Genomic DNA, 18,200 nt, shown 5'->3' on the forward strand with positions numbered 1-18,200 from the left:
CAAGGGCTGGGGTGTGGGGCTGAGAGATGCATCCTCTTGAGGCTCACACAATATCAGCAGACAGCCATCTTTCCCAGAAGTGGCTGGTGGACACCACGGACGGAGACAAGGCCGCCTCATCCTTGATCCCAACACACTGGCTCCTGCAAGCCACCCTTGCTCGGACTTCAAAGCTTTGCTCTTGGGGTTGGGAAGTGAGATCTCTCAGGGCCAAGAGGGATGGCTGAGAGCATTCCTAACACACCCTACATCCAAGAAGTTGCACTGAGCAGCCACAGGGAGTAGGAGGGAGGGGAAGCTGGGATTGAGTCCTATTCTAGGAATTTTCCAGAGACAGTGGCAGGTGGGAAGTTATACTTCCCTTCTGGATGGTTTTCATTAGCTGGAATATTTGGGGTTAGGTGGAAAGGAGGTAGCCTCAGACTCTTCCCCTTTTACCTCCTGGTCAACCTGGGCTTTGGGAGAGGGGCTACCTCACCCCCTTCACCCCCTCTTTCACACAGAGCTCAGCAGGCAGGCTTTGTAGAGATCCCTCCCCTTCCACCATGAGGAACGGAGCTGACACTTTTATACAGAAACGAGGGAAAACACTCCCTGATTTTTAATCTGACTTCCAATAACAGCTCAATGGGCGTCACATACACTTCCAGACCCTGTGGTGGGAAACCCTGGGGGGTGTGGGTAGAAAGGAAAGACAAAGACTCAGAATGGGGGTGGAGGGACCTGAAATCCAAGACCTGGGGTGAAGCAGAGTGGGGAGGGGGCCTGTCAGGTGATACATTCCAATGGTTCCCATGGGGGTACTTGGTCCCCCACCCCCACCTCAGATGCCTCAGAGTTGGGGATGATGGGGCACATGAGATGCTGCCATCCCTCACCCTGACTCCTGGGAACCAGGGGACCAGAGTGCAGGAGATAAAAAGGGCAGTCCCTCTTCTTTACCCTCCCAGCCACTTCAAAGAGTGGAGAAGGGGAGCCACCTCCTCTGTTTCAGAGGGAGGCTCAGAGAGGGCAGGTCATTTGCCCAAAGTCATGCAGCACAGCAGGGACTAGAACCCAAGAACGCTGGACCGCTCAAGGCCTGAGCAGTCACTGCAGGGCTGTGCTGCCCTCAGTGGGTGGAGGGAGTGGGGATCAGCTGGGGAAGCAGTGGAGAGAACCACAAATTCCCTCTCTCACTGGATGTTGATGATAAATTCCCCACCCATACCCCTTCCCCAGATTCCTCTCCATCACCACTCTGTACTGATTTCCTGGTCCATGTGGTGCAGCCCCGGCTAAATCAACTAAGGCTGAGTTGTCCTATCTGCCCCTCCTAACAAGGGACCTTGGTACCTTTTCTGAAGAACCTTCTTTGGCCAGGGGGCAGGGCACCACTCTTTCCTCCCTCCAAGTCCCCCAGCTTTCCCTCAGGCCATTCCTAGAACCTTCATTATTATTGTTATTTCTAAATCGGTACAAAACTGACAGTGATCAGCTCCAGTGACGAGAGGTAGAAACCCGGCCAGGCAGCCGGAGAAAATGGGACGGAGTGAGTTCGGGCATAGGGCCAACTGGTGTTGGGACAGTGAGGTGTCAGATCCTGAGGGCCTCCATCTATAGGTGGAGATGCAGGTTTATTTTCCCCAAGCACAGGAATCTCCATAATGCTCTTTTCTGGCTCTGCTCCTCCCCAGATTAATCAAGGAAGTCTGAGATCTGAGGCAGGCAGAGTCTGGGGTAGTCAGATTAGGGTAGGACAGGGAGCTAGTCTTCCCTGGCATAACCCGCCCCCCTCCTGGCACCACCCTGCCCACCACCAGCCCCCAGGACTCAACATCCCCCAACCTGGCAGACCAGATGCAGAAGGGAATAGAGAACTGGAACCTGGCATCGTGGAAAAGAATCTAGCTTTTAGAGGATTCCCTCTCCACAGTCTTGTGGGGAAAAAAAAGTTTTAACCCAGGGGGTGACTGGCTTTGGGGTCAGGAAGAGAGTGAGGGGCACCTGGCAGGGACGGACCATCGAGTTAAGGCTGGAAGGTAGGTTGTTGTGTCTCTGGGGGCTGCTGGGTGGGGAGGTCTCCCTGGGAGCGGGAGAGTTCCGCTTTCTCCCCCTGACTGATCTGGGACCTCAATCCCGGGAACCCTGGATTGTGGTCCCTGGGCCACCCGCAACTCTTTCCCTGTGCCGGTGATGCTGACAGTCAGAAGGCCTGGCCTCATAAAGCAGCTGCCAGGATCTGCGACAAGGGGATGGACGAAATGAGAGCCCTGTGAGCGGAGCTGGTGGGGGCTGGGAGGGGGGCTGGAGGGCGGATAAGACAGGCAAGGACTGACAGACGCTGGGACAGACAGATACAGGAAGGGAAGACTCCGGGCAAAGACAGACACATTCGGATAAGACAGGTGGGGGCCTGGCCAAGGCAGCGTCTCCGCACCCCCGCCCTCCATTTCACACGCGCACCGCAATCCCCAAAGGCTGTGGCGCCCCTTCGGGCCAGGCCGGGTACTGCACTAACTACAGCACTGAAGGCGCTGTCCCAGGAAGACAGACGGGGCGAGGGACTGAGCAGTTATGGGGGAGTGCGTGGCTGAGGGGCACCTGAGGCCCGGACCATCACAGTTCTATTCCCGCCCGCTCCCCGCCCCGCAGTCCCGCGGGGAAGTGGCCCCCAGCACAGCCCGGCCCTCGCCCCTGCGGGGCCGGCTCGGGGGCTGCAGCAGGCGTCACATGATAGCGCAGCGGTTGCGGCGCAGCGCCCCCTGGAAGCGCAGGGCGGCGTGCACGTGCTTGCAACGCGCGCAGCCGACGCTCTTGAGCAACTCGCTGAAGAGCAGCAGGATGTGCCAGTTGTACTTGGCTGAGCACTCCACGTAGCCGCACTTCCAGGTCTTGCGCACCAGGTGCGACACGTTCCAGCGTGGGATCACACGTCCGCGCTGCAGGTCCCGCTTGTTGCCCACGATGATGATGGGTGTCTCAGATGTGCCGATCACCCTGCAGGGCCAGGCAGGAATCTTAGAACTCTACCAATGCCAGTCTCACAGTCACTGAACTCCCAGGACAGCAGCACCATGACTATCACCACCCGCTCTCTACCAGGACAGCTCTGAGCCCTTGAGATTAAATTATATCCTCTGATTAGCATAAATGATCCAAAAGATGGGTACTATTATTACCCTCATTTTGCAAATGAGGAAACAGGCTTCACTGTTAACTGACCTGAAGTTAGCTGAGTGGCACTGGCAGTGTTGGTCTTCCCAAAGACCAAGGTTTAACACCAGTCTAGTCCCCCCATGGTCAGAGTTCCACAATGAATGAGCAGAAATGAGGACAGCAAAATGTGGGTGGGTAGGTACATGTTCGAGTGTGGGAATCTGAGAGCACATGTTTTATCTGTGTACCCTTACTGTCCCTTTTCCTTGGGGACTGGCTGGCATTGGGGCACCCACAGAAGTGGCAATAGGCTGTATTGCAGCCCCTCACCTTGTCTCCAGGATCTGCTGGCGGATGGTCTTGACGTACTCAAAGCTGTCAAAGCAGCAGATGTCGTAAACCAGGATGTAGGCGTGGACACTCCGAAGTCCCCTGCAGCAGGCGTCTGCCCACTCCTGCAAACCCCCCAGCGGGTCCCAGGGTTAGAGCAGACAGGAGGGCTCTTCCAGCCCCACCCACCTTCTGCTAGATGGGCAGTGCTTCTCACCTGCCACTGCACTTGGGACTTTCCATACCCACTTATCTCCAGGAGCATCCACAGAAGCTGCTCAGTGCTGCAGCTTCCCCATTCCCCAGGCAGGAGAGAGCAGGTTACACTGTCCTCCAGGGCCACTACACCATCTTGCGTACATCTGCCTTGTCCCATTTGGTCCCCCTCATCCATCCATTTATCCATCCATCCAGTCCTTTCTTCAACAGGTACCTTTAAGTGCCTTGAAGAGTCCAGCCCTGAGCTAGTTGTTGGATGTATTGAAATCCTGTCTTCCAAGGCTCAGCTCAAGTGTTTCCTTCTTTAAGATTTCCTGATTTCCCACCCTTCTTGCAAGCAGGAAACTACTTCCTTTGCCTCCTGTGTTCTAACAATCCTAACCTTAGTTAGAGCTGTTCCATCACCTCCAGTTCTCCGCCTTTGCTGTGGGCCCCTGAGAGGGTCAGAGCCAGGCCTTCCTTGTTTTTACATACTCCTTTCTCCCCACTTGGTGCCCAGCACTGTTGCTTCTTAGCAGATGTGCCATCATGACACTATCTAGGCTGGTGAGCTCTCCATGGTGCTGAATACCACTGGGCCCAAGCTGGGATCAAGGCAACCTCTGCTGCTGCTGCCCTTGGATTGCTACCTGATGTGCCCCTACTATATGCTCCACTCTGCTCTCAGGGTTGAGAAACAGGGGACTGAGGAGAAAAGAATTGAGACTGGATGCGTGACAGGCTGAGGTAGAGAAGGGCCCTAGGGCAGCTCCAGGGAGATGGAACTTCCTGAATGTTTGTGGCAATTTCTCAGGAAGAGGCTCAAGATGAAGAGGCCTCTGGAATGGCTGAGTGCTCTAAAGAGAAGGTTCCTTGAAAGAGTAATTAGCTAGTTAATCTGCCAGCAGATGCAACAGTTTTAGGCATCCAGTGGAAAGGAGGGGGTCTATGAAGTTGAAAGGACAGAGGTAGGGGAAAGGACATCAGGGTCTTCTCCCTCAAGGACCCAGGCAAAACACTAGAAGGAGACAGAGGCATGTCTCCTGTCCCAGCTGATGAGTTGAGTGGGGCAGGTACTAGACTTGAAGAAAGACTACAGCTGGTTCTCTACTTCAAAGGAGAAATAAAAGGGAAAAGACTGGTGGCAGTAGTGCAGGGTTAAGTCTAACTTCAGAACAGCACTTCCCAACTCAAAGGCTTAGAAGATGCTGCAGTGGATTTCCCCAGAGAGATGATGTGGCATCTTTTCTTTGTGCTGAGCTTTTAGTTTTTGGTGCAGGGGGAAGATGCTGAGGACAAATCTAAAGCCATAGGAAACCATGAATTGGTTTCTTAGGCCACGGAAGACTGCATTCTGCTGGACATGGTGACCTCCAGGAGCCTGGGACCGGCATGTGCTTATGGCTCCTTCCCCTTTCCACAGGACAAGTGGAGATCAGTGAGAACTGAGAAGGATGAGGCTCCTGCCCTTCAAGCTCTCTGCTGGGGAGAGGGCACAGCTGTTAGCCTTTGAGAGTGACAATCCTACTTCTCCCCCAGAATGCTGTCTCCTTGAGGGGACTTCCAGGCTCCCTTCTACCCTCTCCTCTCGTGGAGGTCCTAAAAGGGAGAGGAGGAGGTCTCCTGATTGACTGGCTTATCCCTTTACTCCCAAATTCAGGGCCAATCATTAAGAAAAAGGCCAACAGCCCGGTAGAAAAATGGGCAAAGGACCTTTAACAGTTCTTGGCAAAAGAAGCACAGAGGCCATTAAACATATGAAAAGACATTCACCTCACTCAGAGATGCAAATAAAGGCTAGACTGAGAATATCATATCTAATTTCTCAGATTGTCAAAATTCCAAATGTTTGAAAATACAATCTGATGGTGAGGCTTTAGGGAAATGGGCCTCATGTACATTGCTTGGAGGAGCATGGCATACACAACTTCTATAAAGGAGAACCTGGGAATGCCTTCCAAACTCCAGATGAATTTGCCCTTTGATCTAGCAATGTCATTTCCAGGAATCGACTCCACAGATACACCTACCTCTGTACAAAGTGACTTATATACAAGGCTATTCATTGTGGCATTGTTTGAACTAGCACAAGACCATCCAGTGAGAAAGGACTCCCTGGTAAATCTTCAGTGGAGTGCAGTGTAACCAATAAAAAAGGAGGGAGTCCTCTAAATATTCACATGGAAAAATCTCCAGGTTATATTAAGTTAAAAAAAAAAAACAAGGTATAGAACAGTATTGTTTTTGTTTTTTGCATTTGCATAAGAAGAGGAGTGGAATAAGAATACATTTTACTTTTTATTTTTATTTTTTTTAAGGACAGGGTCTCACTTTGTTGCCCAGGCTAGACTGCAATGGTCTGATCATAACTCACTGTCAGCTGGAATTCCTGGGCTCAAGCGATTCTCTCATTTCAGCCTCCAAAGTAGCTGGGACTACAAGTGTGCACCACCAAGCCTTGATAATTAAAAACATTTTTTTTTTTTTGCAGAGGTGAGGTCATATTATACTGCTGCTTACGTTGTCTCAAATTCCTGGCCTCAAGTAATCCTCCTACCTTGGCCTCCCAAAGTGCTGGGATTACAGGCGTGAGCCACTGCACACAGCCAACATTTTTTTATTTGAGTAAAGAAACACTGGAAGCTATGGATCAAAAACCAACAATGGTAACCGAGAGTGGGGCAGAAACCAGAGAGAAGGGGGTTGGGGTAGGACCAAGATTTCTCCCAGCCAAAGTTTGGACTTTTAAATTGTATCTTACCTATAAAATTAAATTAAATTAACTAAAAATTTTACATAATTTATATGAAAAGATAAACAAAGCTCAGTGTGGGCTCAGCGCCTATAGCTCAGGGGCTAGGGCACCAGCCACATACACCAGAGCTGGTAGGTTCAAATCCAGCCCGGGCCTGCCAAACAACAATGACAACTATAACCAAAAAATAGCTGGGTGTTGTGGCAGGTGCCTGTAGTCCCAGCTACTTTAGGGGCTGAGGCAAGAGAATTGCTTAAGCACAAGAGTTTGAGGTTGCTGTGAACTGTGATGCCATGGCACTCTACCCAGGGGAACAGCTTGAGACTCTGTCTCAAAAAAAAAAAAAAAAAAGCTCTGTGTGCAGGCTTGGAGAAAGGATTTGAGTGTCCACTCAGGCTACCATTAAAGTCTCCTTTAGAGGAGAATAAGAGGCAGATGTGTGCATCAGGCATTTGTCTTTGGTGCTGACCTCCAAGCACCTGGCATGGGAGAGACAAGTGTCTCTAGCAGGTTGGGCCAAGGCCCTCCTGGTGTTGCTGAGACAATACTGTATGCTGAGCTGCTTGCCAGCCCCAACCCCCAATCTTAGTCCAAGAAATTGTTGTATTTTCTCAATTACAATTTGCCTAGCCTTATTCCCTGCCTTCTGAGTCTCCACCATTGTGCCTTTTCTTCCCTGAAAACCTCTGCTCTGGTCAGAGGCTTCCTTCAGTGAGCAAACATGTACTGAGGGAAGGAACACCACAAGCAAGGACACTGAAATCCACAGCTGGCAGGAAGGGTGTCCAGCAGGCATGTCCTAAGGTCAGGAGAGAGAATATCACCTAAGAGAAGAGGCCTTTGGCTAAGAGATCCAGTTTGGGTCTCCAGAATCTCTGAGAATACAACTTTCCCAGGTCCCACCTGCCTATGCTGTTGGTGTCCCTTCTGTAAATGACCTAGAGTGAGGTCTGAGGTGGGGGGGGGGCACACAGAGCTCCAAATATTGGCAGGCAGCCAGTGTTCCCTTTCCTTCTCTCTACTGCCCCTTACCTGCCCCTACTTAGTCAAGACATGCCCTCCTGTGGGCCCCACCCAGACCCCAACACACTGGGTGGTTTAGATGTCCCCTTAAGGGCTGCCCCAGCTCCTTTCATCTCCTCCAATCACAGCACTTATCTATCACACTATCTAATAACCGCCTGTTAGTCTTTTCTCACCAGACTATGAGTTCCTTGAAAGCAAATTCCCATTCCATATTGTTCACCATTCTGCCCCAGTGCCCACTGCAGGTCCTGGCACACATTAAATGGTCATCAAATATTTGTTGAATAAACTAGCACACAAATGAATGGATTCCTGGAACGGCTCTAAGGATAGCGGCTCACAGTGTAATGATGAGCTCTCAAACCCAGCAGTGGGCCCCTGGCAATAAGGCCAGAACTACAGCAGGTAGGAGTCCAGCCCTTCCTCTCTCAGCCCTCCATTTCCCATTGCCCAGTGCCCCTGAGGGCCTCCCTACCTGCAGCGTGTTGACAGGGAAGGCGCTGATGGGCGGGAAGTCGAGGATCTGGAGGTCGTGCACGTGGCCGTTCATGACGACAGCAGGCAGGTAGAGGCGGCGGGCGGTGGTGGGCACACAGACCTCGCTGAACTCGTTGTACAAGAACTGGCGCACGATGGCACTTTTGCCCACGCCTCGCGCCCCCAGCACGGCCACCCGGTAGGTAGAGACCATGCCTCCCGCCCCACTCCGCCACCGCGTCCTTGCCGCTGCCTGGGGCTCCCCCGGGCTGCATATTCCAGGGGCTGGGGGCTCAGCCACCGTCGGGAGCAACCATTTTTGCCTCTGCTTGCCCTGGGCCCTGTGTGGCCTCCACCTGGACTGTGGGGACAAGAGGTGGGCTCAGTGCACTGGCTTGTCCCTGTTCACATCCTGCACTTTTCTACCTCTGAGACTTTGCTGAAGCTCTTATTACCACCTGATATGCCTGCCCTTTCCCAGAACCCCTCTCTCTACCTATCCAAAACTTCTCCCTTTTCTCCTATTGTCCTTCTAGAGGGAATCAATCTGTCATGACTTATGTCATGACTTGACTTTTCTCCACGTCTGTCTCCCCAACCAAGGAAGGCTGCAGAGCAGAGTGCAGAGAGCACTGGACTTGGGTTTAATCTTAGCTTTCCCACAGAGCCTGGAGGAGACAGCAGCTCCTCTGAGTCTCAGTCTCATCCTGAAGGGGTGAGATCAGGCAAGTCCGTCTTAGGGGAGGCACTCCTGGAATTCTGTAGGGAGAGAGCCCTTTATTGTGCAGGACTGCCCACACATTGCAAGACATTTTCCTTCCACGGTTCCCAGGAGGTAACTGCCAGCCACAGCTTCCAGTCACCATAATGACCAAACTGCTCTCTCATTTCCAAATGCCCTCCAATCAAGAATCATGCACTAGATGACCTCTAGGGTTCTGGAGCACAATGCTGGTGACCATTTATTCTGGTAGCATGCTCCTGTGGTTATCCCTGGGCAATATCCCTAAGGGATTGGTAGTGTTATGCCCCACTCCAGGGATGTCTCAGAAGGAGTAAGACATACACCCCAAGTCACACAGCTGGGAATGGCAGCTACTCCTTTCTACAATGTCACAGCACCTCCAACTTGCAACTGTAGTGATCCTAGCTGGTGAATTCGGATAGGCTGAGGACTGGGTCTGATTTTCTGACATCCCTTGGAGCTCAGAGGGCCTGGTACTCCGCAGGTGCCAGGAAGGGGCTGCTAGGGGATTGGACCTTAGAATGGATTCATTAGTCCTTGCTTGCTCAGTTTCAGTAACTTTACAGCCTGGGTATAAACCCCAACTCTGACATGTCTCAACTGTGGGTCAGTAGGCAAATCACCTGTCCAGTCTGCACATATGTAAAATGGGGCTAATAGCCCCAAATGCACAATTCACAGCTGAATGTCCCCCCAGGCTGTCCTGGTTCAGAGATCTCAATCCATAGAGTATGTGTACATACAGCAGAGAAAACAAAGGGCAGTATTTGAAGTGAGAACTACTAGGCTTTGATTCCCAGCTCTTCCATACACCTAAAGGGTGGCCTTAGGCAAGATTTCATAGGTTTTGTGAGGTCATGCATGCAAAGCTCAGGCCCTGGTGCAGGGGCAGTGCTCAGTGAATAGGGGCCATTAGTACGTACAAAGGTCTTTCATTCATATAAGGTTCTCCACAGTCTCAAAGAGACCTTCCAGCAATCCCAGGAGGGGTCACCATCCACTGTTGCCTGGGCTCAGTGAGAGATTCTTCTCATTTTATTAAAGTTTTAAAAAACAAAAAACCACCTAAAGTCTTAGTGAAGACCTCATAGCCAGTTGAGGTATCAGCTAAGACTAAGAATCAGAATTTCCTTCCTGCTCCATGCACTGTCCTTTCTCCAACAGGTGCTCATATACTTACATGAGCTCCCGACTAGGGGAAGTGCCAATCCCTCCTCCCCAGATAGGCCCCTCAGGCACCCCTGGACACTGCCAGGCTGGCAGAGAGACTCAGTTGGGTTAATTATATAACCAGCACAAGCAGGTGGCAGTCCTAGGGGAAGAAGAAAGGGCAAGGAATACAAGAAGAGCCCTGACCTCCCTCTGGGTGTGGCAACTCAGGTTTCTAGTTGGACCCTACCTTTAGATTCTCTGGACACCACACTCCCAACCTAGAAACCAGCCCTTCCTGGGGAGTAGCAGAGAAATAAAAGCGGGGCACAGCCCAGAAGCCAGGGAGAGGGTGCAAGAGAGAGGCCCCCAGGCTGGGGCCAGCCTCCTGGAACTCACCAGGCCTAAGTGTGGCCCTTCCCAAACTCAGAGGTGATCTGTGCCCCACCTTCCCAGGCAGAGGTCCTGGGTCTCAGCATAAATTAATCCAACACCCTTGGCTGGGTGGGGGTAGAAAGGGGCTGTCCCAAGAAGCAGGCCCCAGGCCCCAGAGTGCTCCCACCCCAAGGCCTGCGCTCTGCAGTGAGTCTGCAGACAGCGCCGGCAAAAGACTAGGGACACACACAGGGGCCAAAGCCCGGTTTCTGTCCCCTTCGCTCCCTGTCTAGCCACCCAGGTCTCTGCCCCTGACTGAGGGCAGGGGCTTCACAGATCCTGAGGGCCGGGTCACACGTCCGCCAGTTGTTTGTTCCAACCACGTTCACCAGGGGATGAGCTGGGGGGCAACGCAAAGATGCTGGGCTCCCCATGACCTGACTGATCGGAGTTTGGGGGGATATAGGAGCCCAGCTCGCTCTTCGCCTCCGGCACCTTGCAGGCACCCCCGCCCCCAGCTCCAGCTCTCACGTGGCCGCCCCGCGCCGCTTCACCGCCAGCCCGCCGGCCCCCTCCTCCCTCCTCACCCTGGACGCCCCTCACCCCGGCCGTCCCCTCCACGCCTCTGCCCCCGGCCCGACCCACCCCAGCCCCCGCCTCCGCCCACCTTCCCCTCCTCCCGCCGCTTACCCCGGGCCGTCCTAGCTGCCCCCTGCCCTGGCCGGCCGGCCGGTGGGGCTGTGCTCCCCCCGGGCTCCGGCGCTGCCCCCCGGCTCCCCCGCCCGGGGGGAGAGAAGTGGGGGCGCCCCCGGCTGCCCAGTTGGGGCGGGCTCAGGGCGGGCGCGCGGAGGGGGGGGGCAGGTGCGGGCCGCCGAGGGGGTAGAACCTCCAGCCCCAGCTCTCCCTCCGGAGCGCGCCGCCCGCTCGCGCTGAACAGGGAGGAGGAGGGCGGGGAGGGGGAGGCGGGCTGGCATTCCGCTGGGTCCCTGAGCCTGACACATTTCGCTTGGGCAGCCCTGGACGAATTCTTCCTCAATCTCTGGCCTCGACCTTCACACCCCTCCAGACTCGCCCTGCGAGGATTTATGTCTAACTGCAGGAGCTGGAGAAAGGCGCGGGAAAGGCCCTGAAGGCCTTGGATTCATTCCGACTACTGCCCTCACATTCCTCCTCCCTGGACCAGCCTTCCGACCCGTCACAGGGTAGTCTGTCAGTTACCCTGCAGCCCCCTGTGTGCCCTGAGCTGCGCGCTAGAGACTTCCAGGCTCTGGTCTTCCACCCCCTGGAGGACTGAGCAAAGGGTGGTCACTCTGCCCTTCACTGCGGCGGAGAAAGGTAGACCCAGCTGGTGCACAGCAGAGCTGATTTTCTGCCAACGCATGACCTCCATCCCCCTAAAACTGCTGTTCTCCTCTCCCTTCAGGCAATCCTGGCAAAACCAGTATTTATTCTAAAACGACCCATGTATTTATTCTAAAAAGACCGCGATCAACGTCACTTCATCGTCAGTAGCTAATGTTTATTGTGTCAGACAGCGTGTTAGTAGCTTTGCCTGCCTCCTCAAATTTAATCCTCACAATTCTGAGCTAGATTTCCCCCATTTTACAGACAAGATAACTGAGGCCAAGAGAGGCTGAGTAGCTTGTCTTAGACGCAAAATGTGGAATACAGAGAGAGATTGACAATGACGAGCTGAGCAACTACTGCTGAGCTTGACATGAGGCTCATGGTCCACTGAGAGACCAAAAGCAGACAATGCTAAAACGTGCTGTGTGCAAATTCAAGGCACTGGGGGAGGGCAGAGGTAGTGGGTCAACTGGGTAGAGGGTCAGTGAAGGCTTAAGGGAGGCAACTTTCAAGGAAGCAACCCTGAAAGACATAGATGGGGCAGGGTTGGCGGGGGAGGGATACATGGAGATAATAAGAGAAGGGCTGCAGGCTAAAGAAGTCGGGAGCAATTACAGAGGCGTGAGAAGGGAGTCCAGGAACCAGACAGGAGCTCATGAGGCTGGAAGCACAAGGCAGAGAGGTTGGCTAAGGTCAGGTCACAAAGGCCCTGAATGCCCGGATAGGGAGCTAGGATTCAGCCATGTGCATTTTAGAGCCTCCAGGGTGAGAAGAGGAAAAGCAGAGCGCTCTGGGAGTGTTTTTACCCCTGAGACCCTGCATCCTCCCCTGAAACTTTCTACTACTGTCCCCCAGAAGGCAGTTTTCCTGCTCCCTTCATGGTCTACATTTTCAGCCCCTTCCCAATTGCTTCCCTCCCTCATCCTTCCAGACAGGAAGCAATGCACATAGTAGGGATGAGCCTGGGTTTCAGAATCAGACAGATCTGGATTTAAATCCTGGATCTGTCACTTAGTGTTGTGACTGAAGGCAAGTAAATTGAACTCTCCTAATTCTGTTGCCTTATTTATCAGATGAAGACCTGATTAGCTGTCCCCCACTGTTGTTAAGGTATAAATGAGCCAATGTGGCATGTAGTTAAGTTTTAGTGTGTGGCCTGCATTTATTCTTGTCTTTTTAAGGAACACTTTGCCACCCTAGGGGAGGTTGAACACCCCCTTGGGAAAGTGGTTCCTTTTATTCTAGGTGGGCTCAGAGGGTTGGGATAGGGGTATGAGAAGGGCCAGGGCAGCAGGTAGAAGCAACTACAGGGTTAGGAAGGATATGACCTCCTCCTGGAGCACTACTTTGGGGCGAGGGGGAAGAAATCAGATTTTAACTGGTCCTGTGTGATCACATGGGGTCACTAAGAGTCTCTTACTTTGATTAATTCATGTAGGATACTATCTAGTTGCCACTGTATCTGAAAATCTTTAATCCTTACCTGGCCCAAGGACCCCAGGCTGTATGTCTACTGCCCCTGGCTGCGGCCCTCCATTTGAGCTCAAGATGGACTAGAAATAATAAGAAATTACGCAATCGTCACACTCATACCTTTGTCTTCTCAGAAGCTTTTCATTTATACGGTGGGAAAATAAAGCCATATGTTAATTATGGGGCCTCATACTGACCTTCAATGATAAGTCATCGAAAGGATTATTTTTATTTAAAAAAAAACAGCGACAGTTATCTACATAAAGTAGAAAATTTGCTTGAATTTAAAATACAGGAAGTCATTTTGGTTTGCCGAGAGTCACTTTGGGCTAAGAACACACACTCTTGTTCATGCTCCTGCATCACTAGGATTACCTTTGTGGAAAAGTTTGAGAAGCGTCGTCCTTGATTCTGTTTGACCTTGAGCCTCAGGCAGGTCTGGAGGCACTAAGGAAGTCTGATGGCTCAGGTGCAAGCTGGGGTCCCTGAGAAGCAGACTCAGAGCCCACACCTGCAGTAGCAGAGGCCCAGATGTAAAGTGGGACTATCTCTGTCCCTGCTTCAGCATAGCTAGGGACCCCTACTGAGTTTTCAGAGACTGTGTGCCCAGACCATGGAGTCTCTGAAAGTAAGTGAAGCATGAATGAAACAAGGGAGGGAAAGCCAGGGGCTAGACTTGAGCATCATCTGCTAACACCTACACAGTTGGAGAAGTGGGGTGAACGGAGTTTTCTCAGCCCCAGAGAGCTGGGGGCCTGCCCAAAGGAGAAATGATCCCAGAGATGGCAGTTTCATCTCTAAATGATGCTCCTGGAAATTAAGCCTTGAAAGCCACTTCTGCAACTGAGAATCTGGGTCTAACCAACCCCCAAATTAGCCTTCCCCTGGTTGGCAGCATCAAGCACGGCAGGGCAAAAGCTAAATGAGAAACTGCGATGGCAAGTTTGGAGCCAACTCGGAAACTTTTCAAGAAACATCCCTTTTTGCTAATAACATGTCTGGGGGCTGGTTGGGATTCTAGGATTAGTGCTCAGGAGATAGAAATGGGTAACAACGGGGGAGGTGTGATTTTTTCCAAGTGCCGTACCAGGTATTAAAATAAATAGGCTCTTGCCTCCTGGAGCTGGGGGTGGCAGGGAATAGAAATCTGGGTCCAAGAAAAATCAGAAAAAGCATTAACGCAGGAAGTGGGAGTAGAAAGGCCCAAACCTGAGTGTCTTCAGCTATTTTCTGACCTCAGAAACAATGTACCTAAGATATCAGAATTTCCTGTTGCCACTCTAGGGGCAAAGGAGGATAGCGCAACCTCAGGTCAAAGTCTGGGGCAGTGTGCCCTGAATGCACTATTGTTCTGGGGGATTAATGAGGTTAGATGTGGTTGAGAGAGAGTAAAGGCAGAGCTTCAATGGAATGAAAGAGGAAGCTGTAAGTGTAGTGAAAGGACGCAGGGATTAGAAGACGTGGCTCTCCAAATCTCACTTGAAAAATGGGGTATTAACTTCATGAGATGCACAGGAATAAGCAGGTATACTGAAGTGCTTTAACCATTTTTCAACTGTCACAGAACACCAGCATTACTGTAGGAGAGGAAGTAGGTGAACAGGTATGAGCCTCTCTCTGGCAGTGATTCTTAACTGGCTGCACATTAGAAATGCCTGGGGAGTTTTGTTTGTTTTTTCTAACAGAATCTCACTCTACTGCCCTGGCTAGAATGCCCTGGGATCACAGCTCACAGCAACTGCAAACTCGGGCTCAAGTGATCCTTGTCTCAGCCTCCCAAGTAGCTGGGACTACAGGAGCCTGCCATGATACCCAGTTCACTTTTTTCCTATATTTAGTAGAGATGGGGTCTTGCTTTTGCTCAGGCTGGTCTAGAACTCCCCAGCTCAAGCAATCCACCTGCGTCAACCTCTCAGAGTGCTAAGATTACAGGCATGAGCACCACACCAAGCTGATCTGGTTTTTTTTTTTTTTTTTAATGCAGATTTCCCCAGGTCTCCTCTTAGACTGAGTAGAACCATCAGTCATTTCTGAAAGAATTGAGAGCCTCTCCCTAGGGACTTTCTTTGCCCAAACTGACCTCGCTCTGAAGTGGTGACCCCAGTTAGATCTCAGCAAGGCCCCTCTGCATATCTCTGATGCTAACCACTCCTCTCCAAGCCTGATTTCTATTACAGTTCTGGCTAACTGTAGCCCAGCAACATAGACAACCACAAAATTCCTAGCTGCCAGAGGCAGTTAGTTCATGGTGTTTGGACATGCAAATAATAAAGGCAGCTACTATTTCTCAGCACCTACTCAGTGCCAAGCGCCATGCACAGCACTTTACCTATGCTCACTGTAGTGGTGAGAGGTTCAGGGACTCTTGTTATTGGGTCTCTCAGTCCAATCTCTTTCCTCCACTCCAGGATGGGGGAGATTTTAGCAGCTGTCACTTCATCAGAACCCAGGGGCGGGGCCTTCTGTCTTGACAACACTTGCCCTAGCAACACAATTCAGGTTACTAGATCTGAACTCCTTGGGAAGCTATGCTTCTATTTGCTTGGGAATATGCAGGCTCCGAGTCCAAGTCTGAGAAGGTTTTATAAATTGAGAGAGGAGTGACATGCTGGGTAATAGGAAACTGATGAGACCCTCTGCTGTGCTCCTCCTGCTGGCTGGCTGCTGCTGCACTGGTTGGTGCCCCTGGCACCATCTGCCTGGGTCCCCCCCCCCCGCGGAAGACTTGCCAGGGAAGATAGATGGGCTCCTCTGAGCACTCCCCATGGCCTGCAGAGAGATGGCCATGGTGGTGGTGGTGGTGGTTTGGGGCTTGGTCAACAGGAGCCTTCATGAGATGTATGCTTCTTCCTTTAGTCAACTTTTGTTGTTGTTGTTGTAGTTGTCGTTGTCATCGCTGTTTTAGCTGGCCAGGGTTGGGTTCGAACCTACCACTCTTGGTATACCCTACCCACTGAGCCATAAGCACCTGAGCTCAGGGATGCTACTTTGGCTGGCACCCTACCCACTGACCTTAATTTCATCTGGCTGAATCTCTGCAAGGCCTAGGGCAGTTAAACAGAAAAGTTTTAATAGAGTGGTTATTAATGTGCTGTTGCTTCCCTGGCCTCTGTTTTTTCCTAGTGTTAGTTCTGGGAACAAAGTACATAACACAAACTTAGTTTTGTGTAAATGAGAATTTATTGACGAAGACACAAGGTCAAGCTTCCCCCAGCCCCCTCCCTCCCCAAGAACAGATCCCAACAAGAACAGAAGAATGAGAAGCATTCTTAGGGCAACATTTACCCCTCCCCATTTCTCTCCAGAGTCCCAAGCTTCACAACACAGACACATGGAACTGGCTTGGGTGAAGACAGACACTCAGGGAATCTCTGACCAGCAAGAGTTCTGGGTGTTTGCTTCCCTTGCCCTTTGTATGATGTCAGCTGTTGTTACAAAGATATACTCAGATGGGGGCGGGGTACAGGGCAACCTCCATCATGCCCCCACAATGTGGCCAAGCTTGGAATGGGCCAAAAGAGAAGCTGTAGTGGAGGTAATGAGTCCTTCAGGAGAGAGGTCCTTTCCTGTGGAGTCTCTCCCTTCCTGTGCTCAGGGATGCAATGGGAAGTAGCCTCCCCAGGGAGAGAAGAGTTCATGGATTGACTCAGTCAGGTCAGCTGAGAACCATGGCTGCTATCCACCACTGGTGGGAGGCTGAGAGAAACCTAGTTTCAGGGGTTGAGGGATATACCCTGGTACAAAACTTGTGTTTTATTCTTGCCCTGACATACTCTTTCTTCTGGAACTAGTTTGCTTTGAGATGAGAATACAATATTTGTAGTGTGAATCTTCTTCACTGCTTGGATCCAATTAACTCCAGGAATGAGCTACCCAAAGAGGGGGCTCAACCTCTTATCAACCTGCTTTCTCCCACCCCACCAAACTATCCACCTCCAACACCCAGCCCTGTGTTACTTCTTGTTGCATATTTCCTTTCCCCACCCTAGTCGTTCTTCCCTTGGACTTTCTCAAGTATAAGAAATGGCTCTGGGAGACCCACTCTCCCCAAGCTTTGCAGCTGGCAGAAAGAAGGGTCATTTTATACACAGCATGGCTCGGGGGTAGTTTTTGCTCTTGTTTTCCACAGTTCCTTCTGAGTCCAGTGAGTTTGATTTGAGTCCAACATGAGGCCTCTGGACTCTGAAGTGCCTCTGATTTGAGGAGGGGCATCTGAGAAGAGTGATCTTGGTCATGAACCCTGAATACCACGAGCCAGGTGATGCAACAAGTGCCCACAGATCAAACGGTGTGAACAAGGCTAAACAGGTTGGTGTTGGGGGCACAAAGCATTCTTTTGACAAATCATATTCAATGTGTCGTGGAAGAGGGCAGGAATTTCACATCCCCCAGTCTTTTCAGAGATGACAAGAATTGCTTGACACACTGGGATGTTCTTAATTTGGCTTGAAGTCTAAGTAACATGAATAAAGAGCAGATCAGAGAGCTGAAGGGATACAGAGAATTTTCAACATCTCTAAGCTGACTTCATCTCTGCACCCACCCTGCTGGCCTCAAGAACTGTGGCTCCAGGAGCACCAGGAAACACTAGCTACTCCTTCATTCTGGCATCTCGATTTACCTTCAAGTAACTGAATGGTTACTCATGGTTGGCTGCCACCTGATGCCCATGAATGGAGTGTCCGAATCAGCATGGAGTGTGTGAAGAGCTGCAAACCAGGCACAGAAAAGGCAGAAGGCATTGAGGGAAAAACAAGAAGAGACAGTCGGCAGGGAAAACTCCACTGATGGGGATTTAGGAGACTTGGTCCAGCTCTGCGGCTAAACAGCCGATAGGCCTTGGCAATAACTCTCTTGCCTTCACAGAAAAACAGGGCTGGCTAAATTATTACTCTGTTTCAACTCTAAAACTCTGATTTTATCAATGAGCTGCACCTAAAAAATATAGGGAAGGGAGTGAGGGGAGGCATTTTGGTTCCTATTTCTTGCTTCTACTCAAATTCCTTAATCAGTGTTATTAATGGGTTGGTTCAGGGGAAAGGAATGTTGTAAGTTGCAATTTCTCTCAGCTTTGGGGCTGACAGGCCCTGTACTTCCTACACCCTGAAACATCATTCAAGGAAGATCCTTGTGCCCAACTGCAGAGCAATCAAATGAGATGATGATGTGCCATGGGGCCGGGGGGGG

At 51.4% G+C, this 18,200-nt stretch overlaps 1 protein-coding gene across 1 annotated transcript; it reads right to left on the minus strand.

The window, feature by feature from the left end:
* Positions 1-2,708: 2,708 nt before the first annotated feature.
* Positions 2,709-8,250, minus strand: RASL10B (RAS like family 10 member B). The gene is made up of 3 exons (XM_012808778.1): positions 7,923-8,250; positions 3,469-3,593; positions 2,709-2,979 (listed from the first exon to the last, which is right to left on the minus strand). Exons 1-3 carry the CDS (start codon positions 8,136-8,138, stop codon positions 2,709-2,711), a joined length of 612 nt encoding a protein of 203 aa, XP_012664232.1. The 5' UTR covers positions 8,139-8,250.
* Between the last annotated feature and the right edge of the window lie 9,950 nt (positions 8,251-18,200).

This window comes from Otolemur garnettii, unplaced genomic scaffold (genome assembly GCF_000181295.1).
Source record: "Otolemur garnettii isolate 467f Iridium unplaced genomic scaffold, OtoGar3 scaffold00094, whole genome shotgun sequence".
Classification (NCBI taxonomy): domain Eukaryota; kingdom Metazoa; phylum Chordata; class Mammalia; order Primates; family Galagidae; genus Otolemur; species Otolemur garnettii.

What these genes read in the sequence shown, in the direction of transcription:
- RASL10B (XM_012808778.1), bottom strand. Translation starts at nt 8,138, where the DNA reads ATGGTCTCTACCTACCGGGTGGCCGTGCTGGGGGCGCGAGGCGTGGGC. An exon ending in TCCCTGTCAACACGCTGCAG is followed by an intron (nt 3,594 to 7,922) that starts GTAGGGAGGCCC and finishes GGGGGTTTGCAG; the next exon opens with GAGTGGGCAGACGCCTGCTG. An exon ending in CAGCAGATCCTGGAGACAAG is followed by an intron (nt 2,980 to 3,468) that starts GTGAGGGGCTGC and finishes CTGGCCCTGCAG; the next exon opens with GGTGATCGGCACATCTGAGA.